This window comes from Lutra lutra, chromosome 12 (assembly GCF_902655055.1).
Source record: "Lutra lutra chromosome 12, mLutLut1.2, whole genome shotgun sequence".
Taxonomy (NCBI): domain Eukaryota; kingdom Metazoa; phylum Chordata; class Mammalia; order Carnivora; family Mustelidae; genus Lutra; species Lutra lutra.
The window spans coordinates 82366022-82387359 of NC_062289.1; the positions used below are offsets into that span (position 1 = coordinate 82366022).

Consider the following 21338-nt stretch of genomic DNA (forward strand, 5'->3'; position numbering starts at 1 on the left):
GTACAGCTGTTCTGGAAGGGCTGCTGCTACCGAGGACGGACACACCTTTGCCACAGACCCGCTACCCCATGCTGGGGCCCAGGAATGTGGATCAGGCCCAGACCCGGCCCTCAGGGAGCCGACACAGGATGCCCCCTGTCCCTGCCTGGATGCTTTGGGAAAGGGGGCTCCTGGGAAGAGAAGCCGTCTGAAGACCCCTCACCTCCGGCCCAGCATGCTGATGCCCCCCGTCTTGGGGTTGATTCTGCAGAAGTCGCCATGCGCCCAGACACCTGCAGAGAGGCAGAGGGGCTCAGTCACCCCGGAGAAGGGGTCCTGCCTGGACAGACGCCCATGGCAGGCATGACAGCAACAGGAGGTTCATCAAAACAGACACGGCTAAGGCACAGAAATAGGTACGGAACGGGGCTGGGGCCCGGGGTAAAAGTGGATTAGCCCATCCCTGCCCCCAGGAGCACAGCATCTAGCAGGGGCCACTGGGCACCCAGTTCTGACACGCACCAGCACGCAAGAGAACGTCACTCCTTCGGGCACCCACAAGGGACTCAGGAATTCACAGGGTTGGGACCAGCCCTGGCAGTGAGGGTGCGAGAGGGGGCAGGGGAAGGTCAGTGGGAGCTCTGGGAGCAGGCCTGACTGAAGCCACTTTAGGAAGTCAGGGTGGTCTGGGAGAGCTGAGGGGGCAGGTCTGGAGGGGCTGGGCCCACCCCTGGAACGGGACAGAAGCAGCATGACCAGAAGCAGGCTCCTAACAGAGGCCCGAGGTAAGGCACGAGCCATGTGCACAGAGCTACCTAGCTGGTAGAACGCGGGGGACACCAAAGGCAGAGGAACGGGGTGGAGGGGCAGGGATCAGAGGTGACCATGCAACCGATCACCTGTGCCAACCCCGTGTGGCCCGGCGGACAGCCGAGGCCTGGGCTGGCGGCATTCCCAGGGAGGCCCTCGTCCGGACACAGCAAAGCTAATAGCCCCAGCCTCAGCCACATCCTCCAGGAGCAGGAAAGAGAAGTCATTCCTGAACGGAATTGCCAAGGGAGCAATTAAAGTGGCCAGAAGCTTCCTCCTGCCGCCAAAGGCAGTGACCCTTGACCAGCCGCACAATCGGAGGCCAAATGGGTGTGAACGACCAGGAGCACATCCCGCCAGCTCTGCGGCCACCTGGAAGTCCCTTCCCCAGGGGCAGCCTGGCCTCCTGAAATGGGGCCCGAGTCCCTGCGGCCCAGAAAGGGAAAATATCAAATAAAACCACCTTCGGGGCCTTCACGGAGAGGACCTCCTCCCCCTCAGTGCTGGAGACGCTTCCCGCCTGGAGGCACGAACCCCACCCACCCGCACCTGTCCAGGAGGCGCCCCCATGACGAGACATCTGTCCATCTGCAGGGAGGTGGTCCTTGGGAGGCAGTTAGGGAACGGAGGGTCTCCTGAGCTCCTTTCTTCTGACGCAAAAGAGTAACTGTAGGCCTCCGGGTCCCTCTCCCCTCCTCCCCTAGCTGAAGAGAGAAACCCCCTCCTCCAGACAGGACTCGTGAAAGACTCGGGTACACAAACAGGAAAAGATCATTCCCAGGACTGCGAGTGATACGCCAGGTTTCTGCAGAAGCACATCCGACAGCTACTCCCAACACCGGGCTTCCAGGCGCCATCCCAGGGGACAGGGCTGCGGACACAGCTACAGGGCTGCCCCCTCCACGGGTCCTTTCTCATCTGGGGACCGGGCGCCTGACCGACACAGAGTCTGGGCCGTGCGGAGCCGGCTCTCCCAGGAGTTTGATCATGAATGCGAGACCCCGGAAACGAAGACAAAACGGAAGATGCAAATGCACCCTGAAGGAATTGTCATTTGTGAAAATAAAATGCAGCACTGCCGCCTCGTACAACGTGAAGTCGGGAGGAAGGATTCTCACGGGGCTGGTGGCTCTGCTGCCAGGTTGTCACGGCGCAGGAATGCAGGCTTCCCTGCGGGTTCCCGTGCCCGGGGCCAGCAGAGCACTGGCTCCTTCCACCCTGTTTCAGCGACCGCATGCCAGTGCAAAGGGAGAGACCCAGCCTTGCTCTTGCTTTCCTCCTGCAGGAAATCTAGGTAAGCATGTGTCTTTGTAAACAACAGCATGGCTGTCCACGTCTGCAAATGCACCATCATGAATAAACTGCACACACACACACACACACACACACACACACACACACACGCTTCTCTTATGGGAGGACGGAGGGCTCCATAAGTTATGACTCGGAGTCTCCTTCTGCTTTGAGCTCTTCTGCTGATGCGGTCTGAGGGAACCTCTGGCTGTCTCCATGTCCAAGTTCAAAGTCCCAACAGTTGGTGGGTGTGCTTGGCTCCCAAGTGGAAATGTGTCCCCTGCACCCATCCGTACCCATTTTATTTCCCTTTTTATCTTGGCTGCCAGGAAACTCGGAGCTGAAATCACTGCTTTGTAGAATCAGAACAGTCTAAGTCTTTCTTCAGTCCGCTTTTAAAATCTCTTTAAATTTTTACTAGGTTTTTTAAAATGATAAGATATAAAGAAAAGCAAAACAGCTCATAATTCCCCCGACACTGATAACCCTTTGTTGTGGATTTATTCACACACTTACACACACATATTTCCTTTTAGAAGTTTACACAAAGAGATACTGTTCCCTCTGTGCTGTACTTCTTTTTTTCCGCTTACTAATTCCTTGGATATCACTGCCTGTTTACGTTTTCACCTGGTCTAACGATGTCTGAGTTTGCATGCTGCTCCAGGAACGACAACCTTGGCCTCCAGCTTTTTCCTTCAACACTAACTCCAATACAGTGTCAGAATCTCCCAGGACAACCTGGACAGTCAGGTTCCACCTGTGTTCCTCCAGTCCATGACCAAAGGCTTCAGAGCTCCATTATCTTAACTGCCTTCCTCTTTCCGACTGGTTCACAGATCTCCCACCTACTCTCAGAAAGTATCTGAGGAAACTACTTATAAAACCGATTACATAATGAGATTCTTTAAAGAGAATCAGAAACCCTGCCCTGGGGGTAAGAAGACTGCTGGAAACAAGCAATGATTTCCTCTCTGAGCTTCCTGGCAGCCAAGGCAAAAATGGAAATGGCAATAAAACAGGTCAAAATACTCGTTTTCCCCAAGAGGGAAGTTCAAAAAAAGAAGGAAGGAAGGGAGGGAGGGAGGGAGGGGAAGGAAAGGCTTTGAAATCAATCCTGAGAGACATTTATCATGTTAACTGTACATACAATAAGTTATAGGAAACACAGTTTCCAAAGAGCAGTGAGCTGTACTGCAGGAGACAGGGATGGATCCTCCCACTGGGGTTCCACTCATTTTGGCCTCTCTTCCTACGGCAGGAGGTCCTGCCCTGTCCTTCAGGGTCACCTGAGGAACGTTTCTCTCTACATTAGCTCCCTCTATGCTGCCTCACTCCGCCTGGACAGCTGCACACCAGCGGGATCCAAGGTGGGGCTCACGTGTGGCAGGTACCCAGGAGACCACGCCACATCTGGGGCGCTCCTCCGACGCCCGCATGGGGGTGCGATGCCAGATACAGTGGTTTTCACATGGGACGTGTAAACACGCAAGGCCGGGGGAGAAACGGGAGGGGTCCACGGCGAGTTCTGCTCCTGCCGGCCACCTGCCCTTCTCTGATCCTCCACGAGCCATTACCACAAAATCAAATTACCTTTCTGGAGACGGAAGCAAGCACGCACTTGGAGAACACCGCTCTGGGACAGAGGGCTTACTAAACTGTGAATCAGACAGCTGTGATAACTCGAGGTTGCTTATGGACGAAGGAAAGACGCAGACGGGAGTCAGAGCTTGAAATAAACACTTCCCTGCTCCGGGCCAAGGCGCCACTTGGAAGATGAAACGCGAGGGTGTCGGTCTGTGTGAGAGTGACAAGCGGGCTGCGGAGCACCCCACCCCCAACGTGCTCCTCCTCCAACACCTCCATGAGGACTGGGTGAGGGTGCGTGCCCAGTGGAGAGGAGGAGGCCCAAGCCAGATTCCTCCTGAACACGCCGCTTCTGTCTGAACCGGCAGTCCTGGGTAAGCGCGCAGCCCACAGCCCACAGCCCTCCCACAGGCAAACCGGGGCTCGTACTGGGGCTCGTGCCGGCCCCCGGCAGCCGCACCTGCAGCCCAGGGGCTCTGCACACAGAGGCCAGCTAAGCAGAAAGCAACCCCACCAGGGCTCAGCCAGTTCAGCGTCTGACTCTTGGTTTCCGCTCAGGTCCTCTGCACTCAGCAAGGGTCTGCTTGAGAGTCTCTCCCCTCCTCCTTCTGCCCCTCTCTACCCCCCTGCTCACGTGCTCTCTTTCTCTCTCAAATAAACAAATAAACCGTAAGGAAATAGAAGCTAACCAGATGCCAGTTTCACATGATGGCTCCAAGCAGAAGGGACAAGATCCTGATCCCCATTCAGCCTCACCCCCTGGTGGAAGGAGCTGTGAGCAGCTTCACAGGTGTGGGCGGGGGAGGGCGGCGGGGGGGGTGGGGGTGGGGAGAAGACCTCAGAACCAGACCCGAAGGCCCAGCCCAGAGGGAGTGTGGGTGGCTCCCTCCGCATCCCCCACCACCAGACCTACCTGGGAATCTGGAGAAATAGGCCTTCCTGTACTTGCTCCCATTCTCATCGTTCCAGAAGTGCGTGGGCTGGCAGGGGACCGGCTTGGTGCACACCAGCTCGCCGCTCTCCCCCCACACTGCCTTTCCTGCTTTGGGAAGGAAAGACTACCCTGAGCACACGCAGCAGCACGTACCCTGGCACACGGTCCCCATTCCCTACACCATGTACTTGGGACCGACCCCAGCGACCTCCCCTCTGGATCCATGCCCCCCTAAACCTCTCTTCTAAAGGGAACTGATTTTTCCCACACGTGTATTAATACGTTCACGCCATCGAGACACGTCTCCGAACAGCAAAGTCATCCCGCGTGTCTCCAAACTGCGCCCACGGCCTCCTGCTGTGTGCCCCATACCCAGCTCGGCTCTCCCAGTGTGGGCTTGGGGTGCCTCGCTCGTCCACTATATGCCGCTCCAGCCCACTTGTTTTCACTGCTTGTAACTGTCCACATGCGATCGTGGCCATTTATTCCTCCGGAGGACGAGCTCTGTATGTTCCGGACTCTGTTCCCTACTGTGAACATGTGGCAACGAACCCACTCGCACACCTCTCCTCGCTCATATGCGCCAGTGCTTCTCCCAGGAGTAGAATTCCTGCACCACGCGGTCCCTACCTCTCTTCATTACTCCCAACCTGCTGGCTAACTGAGTCGCGCCAAGTCCCACTTGCTCCCACAGGGCGCCCAGTCTCCGGCCCCGGGCACAGCAGAGGCCATGGAGGCCGAGGAGAGGGCAGCACAGCAACCCTCCCACAGAGCGGGTCCCTTTATCCAGCACCTTCCACACCACAGCAACACAGGACTGGCACTGAAAAGTCACCATTCCACATGCACCCAAGGGGGCTCCTGGGGTTCCCCATTTCCTCCCCCTCGCCTAGCTCCTCCCATCCCACCGAACCCCTCCCCCCCAGAGAGACGACAGACAGACAGCTGGAAGCTGCAGAGATGGCCGTCAGTTTCTCTCTGCCAGAAGCATCTCCCCCAACCAGGCCACAGAATGCAGCAGGGACCAGGACCAAAAGAAATGGTTCAGATGGCGGGGAAGAAAACAGACATATGGGGCCGAGAAGCTCAGCAAGCACCAGGAAAAGCCCTCTTCTGAAAGTAAGAACCGATTTTCAGAAAGGTCTCTGGCAACATTTCCCATGAACTGGAGAGGGAGAAATCCTTCCCGTGCTCTCCAGGCTTCCAGCCCCTAACCTGGCAGGGCCACCATGGCCGACGTCTCTCCCTCTTCCTCACCCAGACTCCCCATGCACTCTGCCAGGCTAAAATAATGGTGGCTGCAGGGCAAATTTGCACAGTGCACACACCACACGCCAGGTTAGGCCCTGTTTGGTGCTAGAGACACAAACAGGCTTTGCTCATTTATCAATGGCCACCAACAGGCTATAGAGCAAAAGCTCATCCTGACACTGTCAGAGGCCAACACCCCAGCTCCCTCACTGGGTCCGTGTCAAGGTCAGGGGGTCACAGGAGCAAGGCAGTGGGGCTGCCTGAGCAGCATCTCCGGGCTTTGGATGCTGGGGGTCCAACAGCCCCCCTGCTGCTCCTGAACACACAGCTCTCCGCTCCAGCCCGACACTGACTTCTCAGGCGGGCAGGCTGAAGGGGGATGGGGACAGGGAGCCCGGTGGGCAGCTAGAAGGACCCCAGTCTGCAAGTGAGCTGGGCCACCCCTCTCGGGGAGGTTACATTTCCGAGTGCTCCCGAGCTACCGGTCACCCCCAGAAACAGAAAGAAAGGCAGTTAGTGAAGCCATCACCTTCCTCGTTCCAGGCTTCGACGGCCATGCCCAGGTTCCGGGCCTGAATCTCCCCTCTATAGACAGGAACAGAAAAATTCTGGCCCATGAAGCAAGAGATGATGTCAGTGCCCCCTGCAAACAAAGGGAAAGGAAAGGCAGAATTCAGAAGACTGAGATGAACAGCTTTTTTTTTTTTTACTGGTGAACACCAAGGGAGGAAGACCCCAGAGGTATTTCTACTCTTTCTCCCGGTAGATACTGACAAAAATGCACGATGGTTAGCGCTTCTTTTCAGGGAGAAATGAGGGAGGTGATTTAAAATTTCAGCAAAACGCCTGTGTCCGGATGATTTATGTTTTGATCAAGGCTTCCTGCTGGATGACAGACAAAACGAATGACCTCTCATAGTCACAGTGAAATTCGAGACTTGGGCTCACAGGACATGAAGGCTTTACCCATGAGCCCAACCTCACCAGCACCGCGTGGGCAAATGCGTCACATACAGAGGCCCTCGGCGGCGACCGGAGGAGCCGCACCCCAGGGGTCCGTGGAGGCTAGGTCTCACAGAAGACAGAACGCATCGGGCGGGAAGCACGCTGGGGTGCCAGGAAGGCCTGGGATGCTCTCGGGTGACCTTGGGGCACCTGCGGCGCCAGCCCGGGCTGAGGGACTGAAACACGCCCAGGTCCAAGAGCACTGGATCAGCCAGCAGGCCAACTCCCAAAGCTTCTACACTGCAGTGCTCTGGGCAGGTAATGCCCTCCGGGAGGCCGAGGAGTGGATGTGAGCCTCCCTGCCACCTGGCTGGAGACCCTCACCACACACGATCATCTCACACACGTGGGGCACCGCATACACCCAACTCCTGCTTTTCCCCCAGAGCACTCGAAGGGTGCTTTGTGTCAGGAAAGGAGAGCTGCTATGTTCCAAGACTTCATGGCATTCACAGAGTGACACACAGGCGGCAAACATTTATACATGTCACCTGTCACGAGGAGAGTGACCCCGCTAGACAAGTGGCCTGAGCCCCAGCATGTCCGCCCACTCGGTGGGCAGCAGTCGCATGGACAGGCCCCTGGAGTCACACTGCACAATCCGTCCCTTTTAAGGCAGGCAAACTGAGGCCCAGAGGGAGAAGGGATGTCTCAAGGCCACTCACAGATGCCGGCTGGACCCTTGAGCTGTTTACAGCTCAAGTCCCCCAGCCTCGGGCCATGGGACCTGCAGAGGCCTGTCAGGGCAGCTTCAGGCTTCAAGCAAATCACACAGTAGCTTTTAAAGACGCGTTCTCGGGGGCGCCTGGGTGGCTCAGTCATTGAGCCTCTGCCTTTGGCTCGGGTCATGATCCCAGGGTCCTGGGATCGAGCCCCACATTGGGCTCCCACATCAGCGAGGAGCCTGCCTCTCCCTCTCCCACTCCCCCTGCTTGTGTTCCCTCTCTCGCTGTGACTCTCTCTGTCAAATGAATAAATAAAATCTTTTTAAAAACCAATAAATAAAGGGGCGCCTGGGTGGCTCAGTGGGTTAAGCCACTGCCTTCGGCTCAGGTCATGATCTCGGGGTCCTGGGATCGAGTCCCGCATCGGGTTCTCTGCTCGGCAGAGATCCTGCTTCCCTCTCTCTCTCTCTCTGCCTGCCTCTCCATATACTTGTGATCTCTCTCTGTCAAATAAATAAATAAAATCTTAAAAAAAAAAAAAACAATAAATAAAGATATGCTTTCAGAAATATAAATTAAATTCCTCTCAAGATTTTGATGAGCTAAGATAGAATTAACTACAAGTCATGCTGTTAAGGGGGAAATACGGAACAGCATGAATCCTAAGTTAAATGAGTCTCACCCCGTCCAGACACACTCTCCCACCTACATACAGACACCCCTGAGGGGAAACGAGCACAGGCTTCTGTGGGGAGGAGGAGAAACCACTCGGGGTGGGCACCACTCTGTTTCTTTTTTGGATTCTGAAGATTTTGCAACATGCACAAGTTGTCTTCATACAATTTCACGGTAGGAAAAAGTGAAGAGAAAAAAAAATCACTTGAAATCCTGATACCCATGCGCGTGCGCGCACACACACACACACACACACACGGGTGTACACACCCCACCACATATTCCTTCTCTCGATCGACAAAAATGACCACACTTATATCTCTACAATCTGCTTCTCTCACTCAACGTATCACAACCCTCTTTCGGTATCAATGAATATGTTTCCATCTACATAAGAATATTCACCATATCCCTCCTAAGATCTGCAAAAATTCAGGATGCACCATACATTATTCAACGAATTCCCTTCTACCCGGCACAGAGGTAACTTCCGGCTTTTAACGAGCATAAACGACGATGCAACCATTGTTCTCATACCTGGCCAATCCTTATTACTTACAGATTCTGTATTTGCAAATGCTCCTGCTCACTAAAACTGATGACCTCAGGAGCAACACTCCGGGTGCTCTCAAGGTCATCGGAGAACACGAGCCAAGCGGTGGAAATCTCGAGACGCCCCACACGCACGTCCGCAGCCACAGGGCCACAAGGCAGTGTCCTGCTCTGGCTTCGGCTCTCGCGACAGAGAAGACCGGGAGAGAGCGCGGGCGGGGGAAGGGGGTGCAAGGGGCTCTGGCTCGGGACCCAGATGCACTGCACCCGTCGGGGGCCTGCTCCGACAAGTCCGTTAACACTCCTAAACCTCGTTTTCTCTTCCATAAGATAAAGACAACAGAATCTATCGAAAAGGGTTGTTTCCAGAATATAAGATCATAATTGATGTGAGATGTGTGTGTGTCCCTTCCCCAATGGTTCTGTAGTCACTAACTCAGCAAATTTCCTAGAACTTAACTATCATGAACAAGAAGAACCAACCGTGCACAGATGTACGCCCTGCTGTTTACCTGGGACAGATTCAAGGCAGCGGACCTGTCGGGTCCAAGGCCGTGCACACTTACAGGGGGCCAGCCTGGTCGTGCCCCACTTCCCCTGCTTCCTCCCGGACCCCCCACGGCGCAAGCCCTACCTGAGATGGAGCCCAGGAGGACGCTGCTCTTAATGCACTTGTAGACGTAGTCATAGCTCTCAGCTTTCAGAGGGGAGCCAGTGGACAGGATCGTGTGAAGTGTCTGGAGACTGTGGGTTTCCACTAGGGGGAAGAACCACAGAGAGATTAAAACAAGACCCGGCACCCCTGTTCTGGCTCACGTGCAGTAAACAGGTAAGAGGGCGGCTCTGGACTCCTTGGCTGGCAGGACGGGGACGAGGCCAGGCGTCCTGAGGGGCACACTGACCTGGCTTCAACTGTTTCTCTTCAAGGACGGCCAGCCACTTGGCACCCGTTCCAAGGATGGTGATGCTAAGGGCACAGGAGGGAAAGAAAACAGAAACTCTCAAGGCTCTTGCACATTCCACGCTCCAGAGCTTTTTAAAATTAGTGACTCGCTTCTGGCAAGTTTGCAAAATCCAAGACACATATTTTTCTGGGCTGAATTAATACCTAGTGTTCAGTAAACACATGTGTTGACTGCGGGTTCAGCAGGGACAGGCCGGCGCACTGACTCCCAACACGCTCGGAGCCCCGGCCCCCTGAGCACATGGCTCCATGTGACAGACAGCGACTCGTACACCAGCCCACACTCCTCCCAACTGCAGGGTATTTGCCCTTTGGGGACCAAAGGAGGCCAGAAAACCGAGACCCCTCAAGTCCCAGCTCCACGCGAGCCCCTTCCACCGAGGTGCAGAGGCGGCGGGACCTTCTGTGGGAGCAGGGCCTGTGCTGGGCGTTCGGGACCCACCCCCTGTTCTTAAGTGACTTAAATGACTTCTTAAATGATGCAGCTCTTCTCATTTCGAATGTTCAGAGTCTACGGTCCTTTGCTCCACGTCCGCACTCAGAGAACAACGCCACGTGGAGAAGAAGTCGCTGCGTTTCCAGGGGCGAGCGCTCCTGATGGCTCCAGCAGCCAGGCAGCCCTGGACCAGCAGACCAGCTTCGTAACTAAACAGTGCCCTCCCTCCCAGGCCCAAAGGAGGCTGCAAACATCAAAGTCCCTTGGCATCTCTCTGGGCAGCCAAAACCTTATCCCCCCACCCCTGGGTGGGAGACAGCACCAGGGCAGCTGGGCTAGGAGGAGCCCTCGAGCCTGCTGTCCTTCGTCCCTCCCAGCCCCCCTCTTCACCACCAGCACGTGGCCGCGAGGAAGCCCCCCACCGAGACCTTAGGCACCTCCCGGGTTGCTGTGCCCTAGAGGTGGCTGCTTCGGGAGGGGAGGCCGTGGGGGGCCGTGCACACAACCCTCCCACGTCCCCCGTGGTTACTGCATTAACTCGGGCAGGATGATTCCCAAACTCAAGACCATCTCTGAGCACTAAGGTGTCACCCTTCAGGAACAACTACATTTTCACAGAAGACCAGGCACGCCTGCAGCCTCTGATGGCAGAGCAATGACTGCCCACAGTGCCAAGATCTCCGACCCCAGCCACACCAAAGCAACATTCCCCTTGCTGCTCATCCCCTTGACCCCCCACCACCACCGAAATCACGGCTCTCTGTGGTTCTTCCCATATCCCTGTGAACCCTAACCTTGGCAATGCACAGAGACTCCAACCAGGTGCTGGACCTGGGTCACGGGCCTGCATGTCTCAAGAATGGAAAGGTCTCCCCACCCGACTCCAGGGCTTGCAGGAGCCATGTAAAACCACACTGAGCCCGCAAAGCACGGGAGCTTGGTGTGGGTGCTCAGTGCTGTGTATTTTTAGGGATAATGGCTGGGGATCTGCACAAAGCACCAGGCGGCTTCCCAGCTGGACAGGAGCCACCCCCCGTGCCCCACGGGGGGCTCATAGACAGCCCCTCCGAGGCCGCCCACCCGGTGCCTGGGTAACTCCATCTGCCTAAGACCCACCAGTCTCCCACTGCCCTCTTCCCCCACCCCCTACAATGCGTTCTCCACTCAGGAGCAAGACTTTGCCTTCACAAACACGAACCCGGGCTGTGTTGCTCCAAACGTTTCAGGGGTGTCGCGTTTCGTGCAGAAAAGCCCCCCACCGTCCAAGCCGGTCTGAGAGTCCCCGAGGGACCAGCCTCCACCCCCACCCCCCTGGCTGGTCCCACATCCACTCTTCACATTCACAGCACAGGGGTCTCCTTCCCTCACACACCTATCCCAGCCCCAACTTAGGGCCCAGGCACTCACCACCCCTCTGCCTAGAGCGTGTTTTGCATCCCCTCCCCAGGCCTGAGGTTTAGGCCCCAGTGCCCTTGCCTCCAGGGGAATCCCGGACCTCAGGGCACCAACAGCACTTCCTTCTCTCTCCTCCTTCCCCCATTCGCATGCAGCCCCACAAGGGCAGAGACAAGTCACCTCCACCACTGCACTGCTATGCACGCCTCAGAGCCCCGCAGGGCACGTGGCGTGGAGCAGACGGGGTGTGGACGTGACCCTGGCGGACAGCTGTCCAGCAAGTCCACTCTGCCAGTGTGTCCCCGGGGCCTCTCCCACCCAGAGACAGGTGACACAGGGGAACTCAGATGGCTGGTCTGGGTACAAAAAAGCCTGGACAAAAGACCCCAGAGCTCTGGCCCCAGCTCTTATCCAAATATTCCCCAAGCCAGACTCCTGGAGCCCAGAAAAACACCCCAAACGACAAAGAAAATCCGTCTTTTAAAAGAACCTCATCGGGGCGCCTGGGTAGCTCAGTCAGGTGGGTGTCTGCCTTAGGGTCAGGTCATGATCCCAGGGTCCTGGGATGGAGCCCCCCATCGGGCTCCCTGCTCAGTGAGGAGCCTGCTCCCTCTCCTCCCCACTCATATCCTCTCTCGTGGTTGCTCTCTCTCCCAAATAAATAAATAAAATCTTAAAAAAAGAAAAGAAAAGAATTTTGCATCTACAAAATAAATGTTCTGTTACCAGACATGTTAGTACGTCTCTGGGCCAACACGTTAAAATCATTCAAGATTTCATTCATACATTAGCCCGGGTTATTTAAAAAACCCAGGAGCCCTGAAATGGCCCACAAGGACCCTGCTGTCCAGCTTGGGAGAGCCGTTCCTCTTGCCACCGACACGTAGGATTTTATGTGACCATATGTAACTTGGTTTTAATTTTCAGTGGGGGGGCGCGCACAAGTGAAGGTCAGATGAAGGTCTCCCCCCACACCTGACCTGCACCCCTCCATGGCCATTGGCAGTCAGAGCAGGTGTTCAAGGCCCGCAGTCCTCCCAAGCACCCCACCCCCGGCTCCCGCCGAATGCAGACCTGCACCAACCTCCAGGAATGGAGCAGGGACGCTCCCGGCCAGGTCCCAGAGAGGCCCTCCGATGGCCAAGGCCACGTCTCCGGCAGCATCTGGGGCACGAGCCAGCAGGGCTGCTAGAAGGCAGATGCCTAGGACATGCCTACTACATTGGCCCAGACCACACACCTGTGACTGCTCAGACACACACATACACGCTCATTCACACACATACATGCACCCATCCCCACATGCACCCACAACCACACCTTGCTCACACGTACTCACACACACACTTTGATGTACTCGCACACACCCACACATGCAGACACATATACTCTTGCCCACACATGCACACACTCTGCACACCTGTGTACACATGCAAACACATACACAAATGTGTGCACGCGCGTACACACACACACACACACACACACAGAGCTGGGTTGTCCTGGGGCCCTTCATCCTTTAAATTCATTAGCACTGAGCCCCAATAATGCACATTATCTATCCGTCTTCCTATTACACGCACACAGACACACACACACACACCAGAAAGCGTCCCCACCTGGAGCCCAGCTCCCGGGTATTAAGGGTAAAGCTCTTAAAGTCATCTAAGTTCCCAGGGATTCGATTAACCTTTTGCTGGAAACAGTCTCATTAGGAAATAACCTTCCTTGCCAATATTTTGAGCCAAATGTCAGAATTTAAATATTACCCAGGCCGTGCAAAGTTATATTTGAAATATTAATGACCACGAATTTAAAAACATTAGTGGCTCCTTCTGTCTCCTCACCGTGAACAGACTCAAACTGAGAGTGAGGCGCCCGTTTCAGAGCACGGGGGCTTCCAGGCTCCCCGAGCTCTGCGGCTTCTGTGGTCGTGCTCCCGGGGCCACGATCATTAGGCCAACGGTGACCACTGGCCGCAAGGGGGCGAATGCTTCCACTGGTTCTGATTAATTCATCCACAGAGAGAGCATTCCCAGAATGGTCCCTTGACACTGTCCCCAGTGATGATGAGGAGGGGAACCGGGAGAGGGAGGGAGGGCCCGGCCTCCTTCCCCACGTTCTGCCCCTGCTCCCTAGGATCCCAGCTTGTCACCTGACTGAGAAACTAGCCGTTAGCAGGATGGCCTGGAGGCACAGAGGCCCTCCTGCAGCATCTATAGGAGCATTTTGGAGCAACCCTGTGTTGGATCCAAGGAGACTCCAGGGGACAGCTGACAAAGGCAGGACTGTCCTCTTGCCACGGGTCTCAGAAGGCCAGCAGTGGGAAGCCCAGACCCTGGGAATGCCCCAGTGCTGGGCTCTGCCCCTGCCCTTCACAGGCATATCCACACCATCCCTGAACAGCCAGTTTTACCCCCCACCCCACCCTGGAGCTGGGGGAGCCCGGCGTGAGGCAGAACCCTCACTGGCCCCGGCTCCCTTTCTCCTGGGCTCTTCCGGCAGCTCTTAGGATCCAGAGTTACAGACACAAGATCACATTCCCTCTCCTGATTCCCCGAAATTTCAAACTAACTCCTGGCCCTGGGGGTGGCCCCCATCTCCTTGGTTGGTCCCAGTCAGCGCTTCCGGCCCCTTCCTACCCTCCTTGGCAACTTCAACCCCCCTCCCCCTCCCATGCCCTCCCACGCCCTCTCTCACCCTCCCACGGCCTCCCTCACCCTCCCACGGCCTCCCTCACCCTCCCGCGCCCTACCTCGCCCTCCATGCCCACCGAGAGGCCAAGCACTCCCAAGACGGCACCAGCGCTACGGCAGTCAATAGCAGTGTGGCTCTGTGGCGAGCATTGTGTCCTGGCACCTACCCTATCCTGTCAACCAGGTCCCAGAGCACGTTGGGCGTGGGCACCAGCGGGGAGCCGTCGTACAAGACCACAGCCGCCCCCGTCGCAAGAGCCGACACCATCCAGTTCCACATCATCCAGCCGACCTGGGACAGACAAAAGGAACACAGTGTCAACCGAGCGCCAGGCCAGGTGCCCTCACCTCTGTCCCTCAGCGTCTCATGTCCCGACACCGAGCAAGCGGTCTGCAAGGACCACCCATCCCCGATGCACGACGCTTGCACCAGCAGCTCCACGCCTAAAGTGTCTCATATGGACCCACACACGCACACTAAGACGGGTCAAAGGGTGTTTCCCGCAGCCTCGCTGGGGACAATGGGAGCCAGAGAGCCAGGAGATGTGGTCCCGCTGCCAGGAAAGGGGTCCCACACATGCACACGTGCTGTGGAACACCACAGGCCAAACCCGTGAGGCCGCATCAGACGTTTGGAACAGCACGTGGCAAGCTTTCAGGAGCCAGCCCACCGCGGCCGTCCACAGGAATGCGGCCCGCAGTGACGGGGACCAGTCTCTGAGACGAGCTTCTGTGTCGAACAAGCCAGCAAGGGGGCTGCAGCGTACCCACACCCACAGCCGGAGCCCCGGGCAGGCCTCCACATGGGCCACAGGCCACGGGGAACACGTAGACCACATGTGTGAGCAAGACCCACTCGGGTGCCCCTGCCCCAGGAGGACACTGACAGCTCACCACACACACACGTGTGCCATGTGAAATGTTTCCCGTACACAAGTGAGGATTCCTTTGTTGTTGTTATTTAAGAAAACATTTTAGGGTAGAAAGAACTGGCCACAGCGTTCCCATCCATGCAGGGGAACTTGTGGGCATTTCCAGAGCTGAACCAACACAGCGAGGGAGTCAGGAGCGGGAGGAAAGCTCCAGCAAGAGTCTCCACCAGGGAGGCCAGGAGGCCCGCCCTCCTCTCCCATGCCCGTGCGCAGATCCCACAGCAGGGACCGAGGGCCACGGAAGGCACCCCAAGCGGCCCTCTGGTACAGCCCGGCTGAGAACCCCCAGACGAGGGCACTTAAGAGACAACCAGCACAGAGCCTCAGCGAGCAGGCCACCAACGGCCTGGGGGACGGGCTCAAGAACCCTGCAGGCCCCTGAGAAGCTGCCTGTCCCTCCCCTCAATGACACCAGCACTGGGGGCACCCCAAATCTCAAGTTTGTTGAGCTTCCTTTTAACAAGCTTTTAATATCCCCAGTTGAGTTTTTCACTAAGGAATTCTTTTTTTTTAAGATTTTATTTATTTATTTTGACAAATGGAGATCACAAGTAGGCAGAGAGGTAGGCAGAGAGAGAGAGGGAGAAGCAGGCTCCCCGCTGAGCAGAGAGCCTGAAGCGGGGCTCAATCCCAGGACCCTGAGACCATGACCTCAACTGAAGGCAGAGGCTTTAACCCACTGAGCCACCCAGGCAACCCACTAAGGAATTATTCTTAACAAAAAAAACCAGTGCGGGGCAGCCCGAGCAGCACAGTGGCCCGGCCAACTCACTATCCGAGGAAGTTTTTAAAGTCAGTCAGTAAAAGACACAGCCTAGGCCTGGCTCCAGCCATGGGGACCCCCACAGCCACTGCCAGCCACGGCTGTGGGCACCAGCATGACCCACGGAAAAAGCTACCTGCCATCCCTCCTGGGCAGGATGCTTCGGGAAAAGTGAAATGCCTCTGGGATAACCACTCCATATCTAAGCTCTTATTACGTACTTGCCCTCAATGTAAAACCCTGGCGTTTTAAACCACGAGTCCCAGGGAGGCAGCTGAGTTTGACATCGTCGCACCTGCCAGGTCTCCCCACAATTCAAAAGACACTCCATCAATGCTGATGGGCTTTCTGTGTGAAAAGGGCCCCAGAGCCTGCCAGTGCCCAGCACCACTGGCCTGACCGTGGGGAGGGCAAGAGGATCTGGTTACATCCCTGCAGCTGAGGGAGACCCCAATCACTGGGCCCAAGCCCTTGATTTTCAGCTAGACACGCCAAGCGATGGGGCAGCCCATGCACAGCCACACACCCAGGGTGCCCTCGGACTCTCTCTCCCGGGAGTGGGTGGAGTCCCGGGCTCCGTCCCCAAGGGCACAGCCAGGGCCCTGGCCATCAACCTCATGGGCGGGGAGCACACTTCCAACATTCCGCTTCCCTAAAAACTCAGCACGGAGGGCCCCTGGGTGGTTCAGTGGGTTAAACTTCTGCCTTCAGCTCAGATCATGATCTCAGGGTCCTGGGATCGAGCCCCACATCGGGCTCTCTGCTCAGTGGGGAGCCTGCTTCCCCCTCTCTCTCTGCCTGCCTCTCTGCCTACTTGTGATCTCTGTCTGTCGAATAAATAAATAAAAACTTTTAAAAAAAAAACTCAGCACGGAATTGTTATCGAAGGAACAGAGCTAACTCACTCTGAAACCTCTTGATGTTTGCAGTTGGAAAAAGTCAACTTCAAGTTTTCATCTCTTAGGATAAAACACTGTTTCCTTTAACTTGTCTGATGTGTTCATCATACAGAGTTCACAAGGACAGGCATGTCCCCAGCTGCTCAAACCCGAGCTTTGGTTTAATGATGTGTATCCCACACGAAACCAGGAGAATGTGCTAGAGGCAGGCCCCCATCCACCCCACGTCCCAGGGACGTCTGACCCAGACAACACTGGCTTACGCTGTACTGTCTCCTTTCCCTTGGCTCCTGGGCCCCCCTCCTTGCTCAGCAAAAGCCGCAGTCTTTCCAGGATTCTAGTGAAACACCTCAGGGAGAAGGGAGGTGGCTCGGCAGACCAGCCGGGTACCTGGGCTCAGCCACCAGGTAGCCCGGCAAGGATTAGGGGCAGAACAGAACTCCTTCTGTGAGGAGGGTGGCCGGGTGGTGTTGTAAGTTGAGCTTCCAACGCTTGATTTCAGCTCAGGTTGTGATCTCAGGGTTGTAGGATGGAGCCCCACACCAGGCTCTCTGCTCAGTGGGGAGTCTGTTTGTCCCTCTCCCACTGCCCCTCCCCATTTGCGTGCTCTTGCTCGCGCGCTCTCTCTCTCTCTAAAAGAAACACAGTTAAGTCTGGGCAGGGGGCGGTCTCCTTCTGGGAGGACGGCACCAACAAGAGCAGGCATGGACTTGGCGTGAGGGCAGCCTGAGCTGCATGCCCATACCTATGGCAGGGACAGGGGGCCCCCCAGGCCAGTCCTGCAATGGGGAGCAGCCCTGGTCCCCAGGATAGGCTCAGGCCCAACCTGGCCTCCACACCTGGACCCCCTGCTGTCACAGTAATTGAGAGCGCCATCTGTATACATTTCCTATTTCCACTCCAACAAACTGCCACAAACTTAGTGGCCTAAAACACCACAAATTCATTACGTGAGCGTTCTGGAGGTAGAAGTCCATACTCAAGGTATTGGCAGGACTGTGCTCCTTCTGGAAGCTCCTTGTCTTTTCCAACTTCAAAAAGTCACTCACATTCTCTGGCTCGTGACCCTGCACCACTCTGACCCTCACTCCATCTCCGTCTCCGAGGCTGACCCTCCCGCCTTCCTCATCCAAGGACCCGTGTGCTCCCATCGGGCCCACCCGGCTAATGAAAGAGAATGCCCCCTCACCACACCCCTGACCGAATCGCACAGGCCCTGAAGGGACCAAAGCTCAGTCCCCTTGCTCCCGACAACCCCCGAAGCCCGCTTACCGTGGTGTAATACAGCAAGATGTCGCCGCTGCCCATGTTGCCGTGAAGGATATGTTCCTTCAGGTGCTGGATAAGGGTGCCCTGGGGAGAGGTGGGAGAGCAGTGTGAGCAAACACGACCCAAACACAAAGCCCTGGGGAAGAAGCCAGCCTCCCTTTCCTTTCCTGGAGGAAGCCAAATACCGAGCACGCTGGAGTGGATAAGCAGGACTCCCAGGGTGCCCTGTGCCCTGATCCGAGTGTCCACGAGCACCCAGGAAGCAGTCTCCGACCGGCTCCAGCCAGCCTCGAGCTCCAGCTACCACGGACAGCCGGAACAGTGTGGGACCCTAACCCCAGGCAGAGGGGAGCGGGGAGGCAGAGTCAAGGCCGGGGCAGAAGGACGGGAGCACAGCACAAGAACCCTGCAGCGCAGGGACGCGGCCGCCAGGCCTCCACGGGCTCTGCAAGCCTCGCAGCACGATACCCTGCTTTCAGCCCAAACGTTCGGTTAGACCCCAACCCCCAGCACCATCCACTGTTTCTCTACAGCCCGTGTGCACACGCCCAATGCCCCAGAGCGGACAGGGCGATGAGGCCCCTGCCTGCCCCCAATTATCCAGCCGCTGTGCAACCACCTCCTGTGTGTTTCCGTGTAAACTCCTGGCCTCTCAGCCTGGATTTATTTATGCTGGCTTCTTTACCTGCACACATGGCCTGCACTTTGCCTTCTCCGCACACCACACCTCGGAGCCCTCTATCCGGCCCTGAGAGCGCCCTCGTGTTTTATTTTCAGCTCTGTAATACTCCACCACCCACACCCCTCCTGTTGAACTCGTCCTGTCTGCAGCTCCAGCGGGGAGGGAGCACTCCACCTCCAAGCACTGTGTGGAGGGCACAGCAAGGGTCCCCACGCCAGCCACTTAGCATCCCCTGGCCTTGGTGCTCCCATCTGTGCATGGATCTCATGCAGGATCCCGAGGCTACACGAGGCACTGCCCCTCACAGGCCCCTGCACAGGGCCGGCCGCCACACTTCCACAGATGGGAGCACCTGGCTGGTGGCAACAGGTCCCCTTGTTTAGGGCCTATCATGGATGGATGAAGGACTCACGTATCACATGGATGGATGAAGCAAGGACCTACGTATCACAAGCAGCCTTTACAACTGATTCTCTTTGTACCCAAGAGAAATGAAAACAAGCCAGCAAGGCTTGAAAGGCAGAGGATCCCTTTGAAAGCTCAGTGGAAACAACCCTACCCAGAGAAGTCTCCAACTCAAGAGCCAGAGCTCCTGCTCCAGAGCACATCCAGGACAGAGGCCACCACCAGGCCCGCGAGCAGCAGCAGGGACCACAGCCACTTGGGGGCCGGGCAGACAGAGGCTTCGGGGGGGCATGCAGGACCTTTCTGAAGGTCCCCAAGGCACATGCAGACGCCAGGTCTCTGGTGGCTTTATGGAGCATGCATCAGAGGGGTCGGGAACAGCTCCCCCGGACCCCCTGAGTGGGTCACACACTTCGGTGCAAAGTCGCAAAACACAGCACTCTGCCTCGGAGTGCGGGGGGGGCGGGGGGGCAGGGGCACCTGCTTGGGGACAATGACTTCAGGAACTCCTTGAGTGAACATAAAACATCCACACGCCACATCCACCGACAGGGCCAGGGGCTCCCGGAACAGGAGCCCGCGGCAAAGCCCCCTCCCGGATTCTTACTTAAAATCGTCATTCAGTTTAGACTTGTGTCTTCATCGGTGCAGTCTGCTTCGAGCCTGGCCTATTTATAACCCTACATCTGTCCGCCTGCGCCTTCTCCTCCTCCTCTAGGACGGCACAAAACAAGCCAGGCTTGGCTTCTCTCTCAAGAGAATGAATGAACCGTAATTCACAGCCGTAGTTTTGCTCTTAATTTTTAAGTATTTATGGCTGAGTCTGAGGGGAAGGAAGTATGAGCAACGTGACTTTGTGCATCTCAAGCAAAAAGAGGAATTTAATTTCATAGAAAGAAGAGGGAAGCTGCTTTCTGAGACCTCTTGTCGACTCGGAAAACACAAGCCTACAAACGAGGAACAGCAGCCCCAGTAAAGCTGGGGGCCAGCCCTCTGTCCCCGCTGTGGCCCTCCGTCCCACTGTCTCCAAGGTTCCTATCGAGGGAACTCTTGAGCAGAACAGGCAAGATGCTTAGTCACTTCTCTGGAGAGGCAAGAGCACAGGGAAGACAGAATAAATATGATTTTTCCTGACTTTTCCATACTCCAAATATACCAGGAATGATGATTTTATGAGCAAGCCACATTATATCTAATACATTTTTATGTTCCTTGCCTAAAAAAGTGACATTCGCTCTGCAAAAAGCACTAAAAATAAAAGTGTAGTTAGACATTTCAGTTTTTTCCTAAAATGTCTGTTGTTTAGCCACACATATCCCACCCTTGTCTACAAGGTTTCTAAAAACGCTCCTCTCTATAGCTCGTTAACGGGCCTGTGACCAGGCGGACCAGAGCTCCCCTCCCTGGGGAAAATGTGATTCCAGCCACCATAGCAAATGACATCTTGGACTCTGAACACACCCAACGTGATTTCATAAAACAGGATGGTTTGAACAAGGTCAACTCACTCCTGCAAAAGGGCAACTCGCCTCAGCCTGGCCAGTGTTATGGGCAGAAGTAAAGGCTTCGCCCCGACATCCCCCTCCCTCCTGCCCTGTGGCTTCCAGAGAAGTCACCCACTGGCTCCTGGTGTATCTGTCAGCTCTGTGTCAGCTGGGATCAGACCCGCAGCGAATCCAGAGCCAGGTAATAAGGGAACCGTGCTGACTCCTTTCCCCATTCTGATGGAAGTGCTCTGGGAAAAGCTGTGTAAGGCTTTAAAATGATTCAGATGTAAATGTCCCCTTTTTATGGAAGGGATTCAGACTGCTTCTAGGCAGAGGGAACATCTGTAAAAGCGAAGTCAACTAGAATAAGAGAAACATCATATTTGATTTTCAAATGCCACCATCATCTCCAGCAATAGGCAGAAAGCCGTCTGTGAACAGCTTTCTCCTCTCGGATAATCCCCTTCTTCCGAGCAGGAGAGAAGGCTGTGACCAGGTGTGACCCAGAGCCTGCGGGTTTTTCTCCTCCCTCCAGGCTCAGCTACCTGAGGGAGAAGTAGGAAAGCGGGTCTGGGGAGAGCTGCAGAGCAGCCAGGCCAGAAGCCGGGGCATTTGGAAGGCGTGCCGGGAGGCGCAGAGCCCGGGGAGGGGGCTGGCTC

The 21338-nt window shown here is 56.1% G+C and overlaps 1 protein-coding gene across 2 annotated transcripts in view; it reads right to left on the reverse strand.

The window, feature by feature from the left end:
• The window catches only part of AACS (acetoacetyl-CoA synthetase), a 53887-nt gene that overhangs the window by 4941 nt on the left and 27608 nt on the right, over positions 1-21338 (reverse strand). For both annotated transcript variants that reach the window (XM_047697457.1, XM_047697456.1), the window contains exons 9-15: positions 18109-18189; positions 14410-14534; positions 9654-9718; positions 9386-9508; positions 6384-6497; positions 4583-4708; positions 203-272 (exon numbers count right to left, since the gene is read on the reverse strand). In XM_047697457.1, coding sequence (XP_047553413.1) covers positions 203-272; positions 4583-4708; positions 6384-6497; positions 9386-9508; positions 9654-9718; positions 14410-14534; positions 18109-18189 — 704 coding nt within the window. The remainder of the gene's footprint in view (positions 1-202; positions 273-4582; positions 4709-6383; positions 6498-9385; positions 9509-9653; positions 9719-14409; positions 14535-18108; positions 18190-21338) is intronic.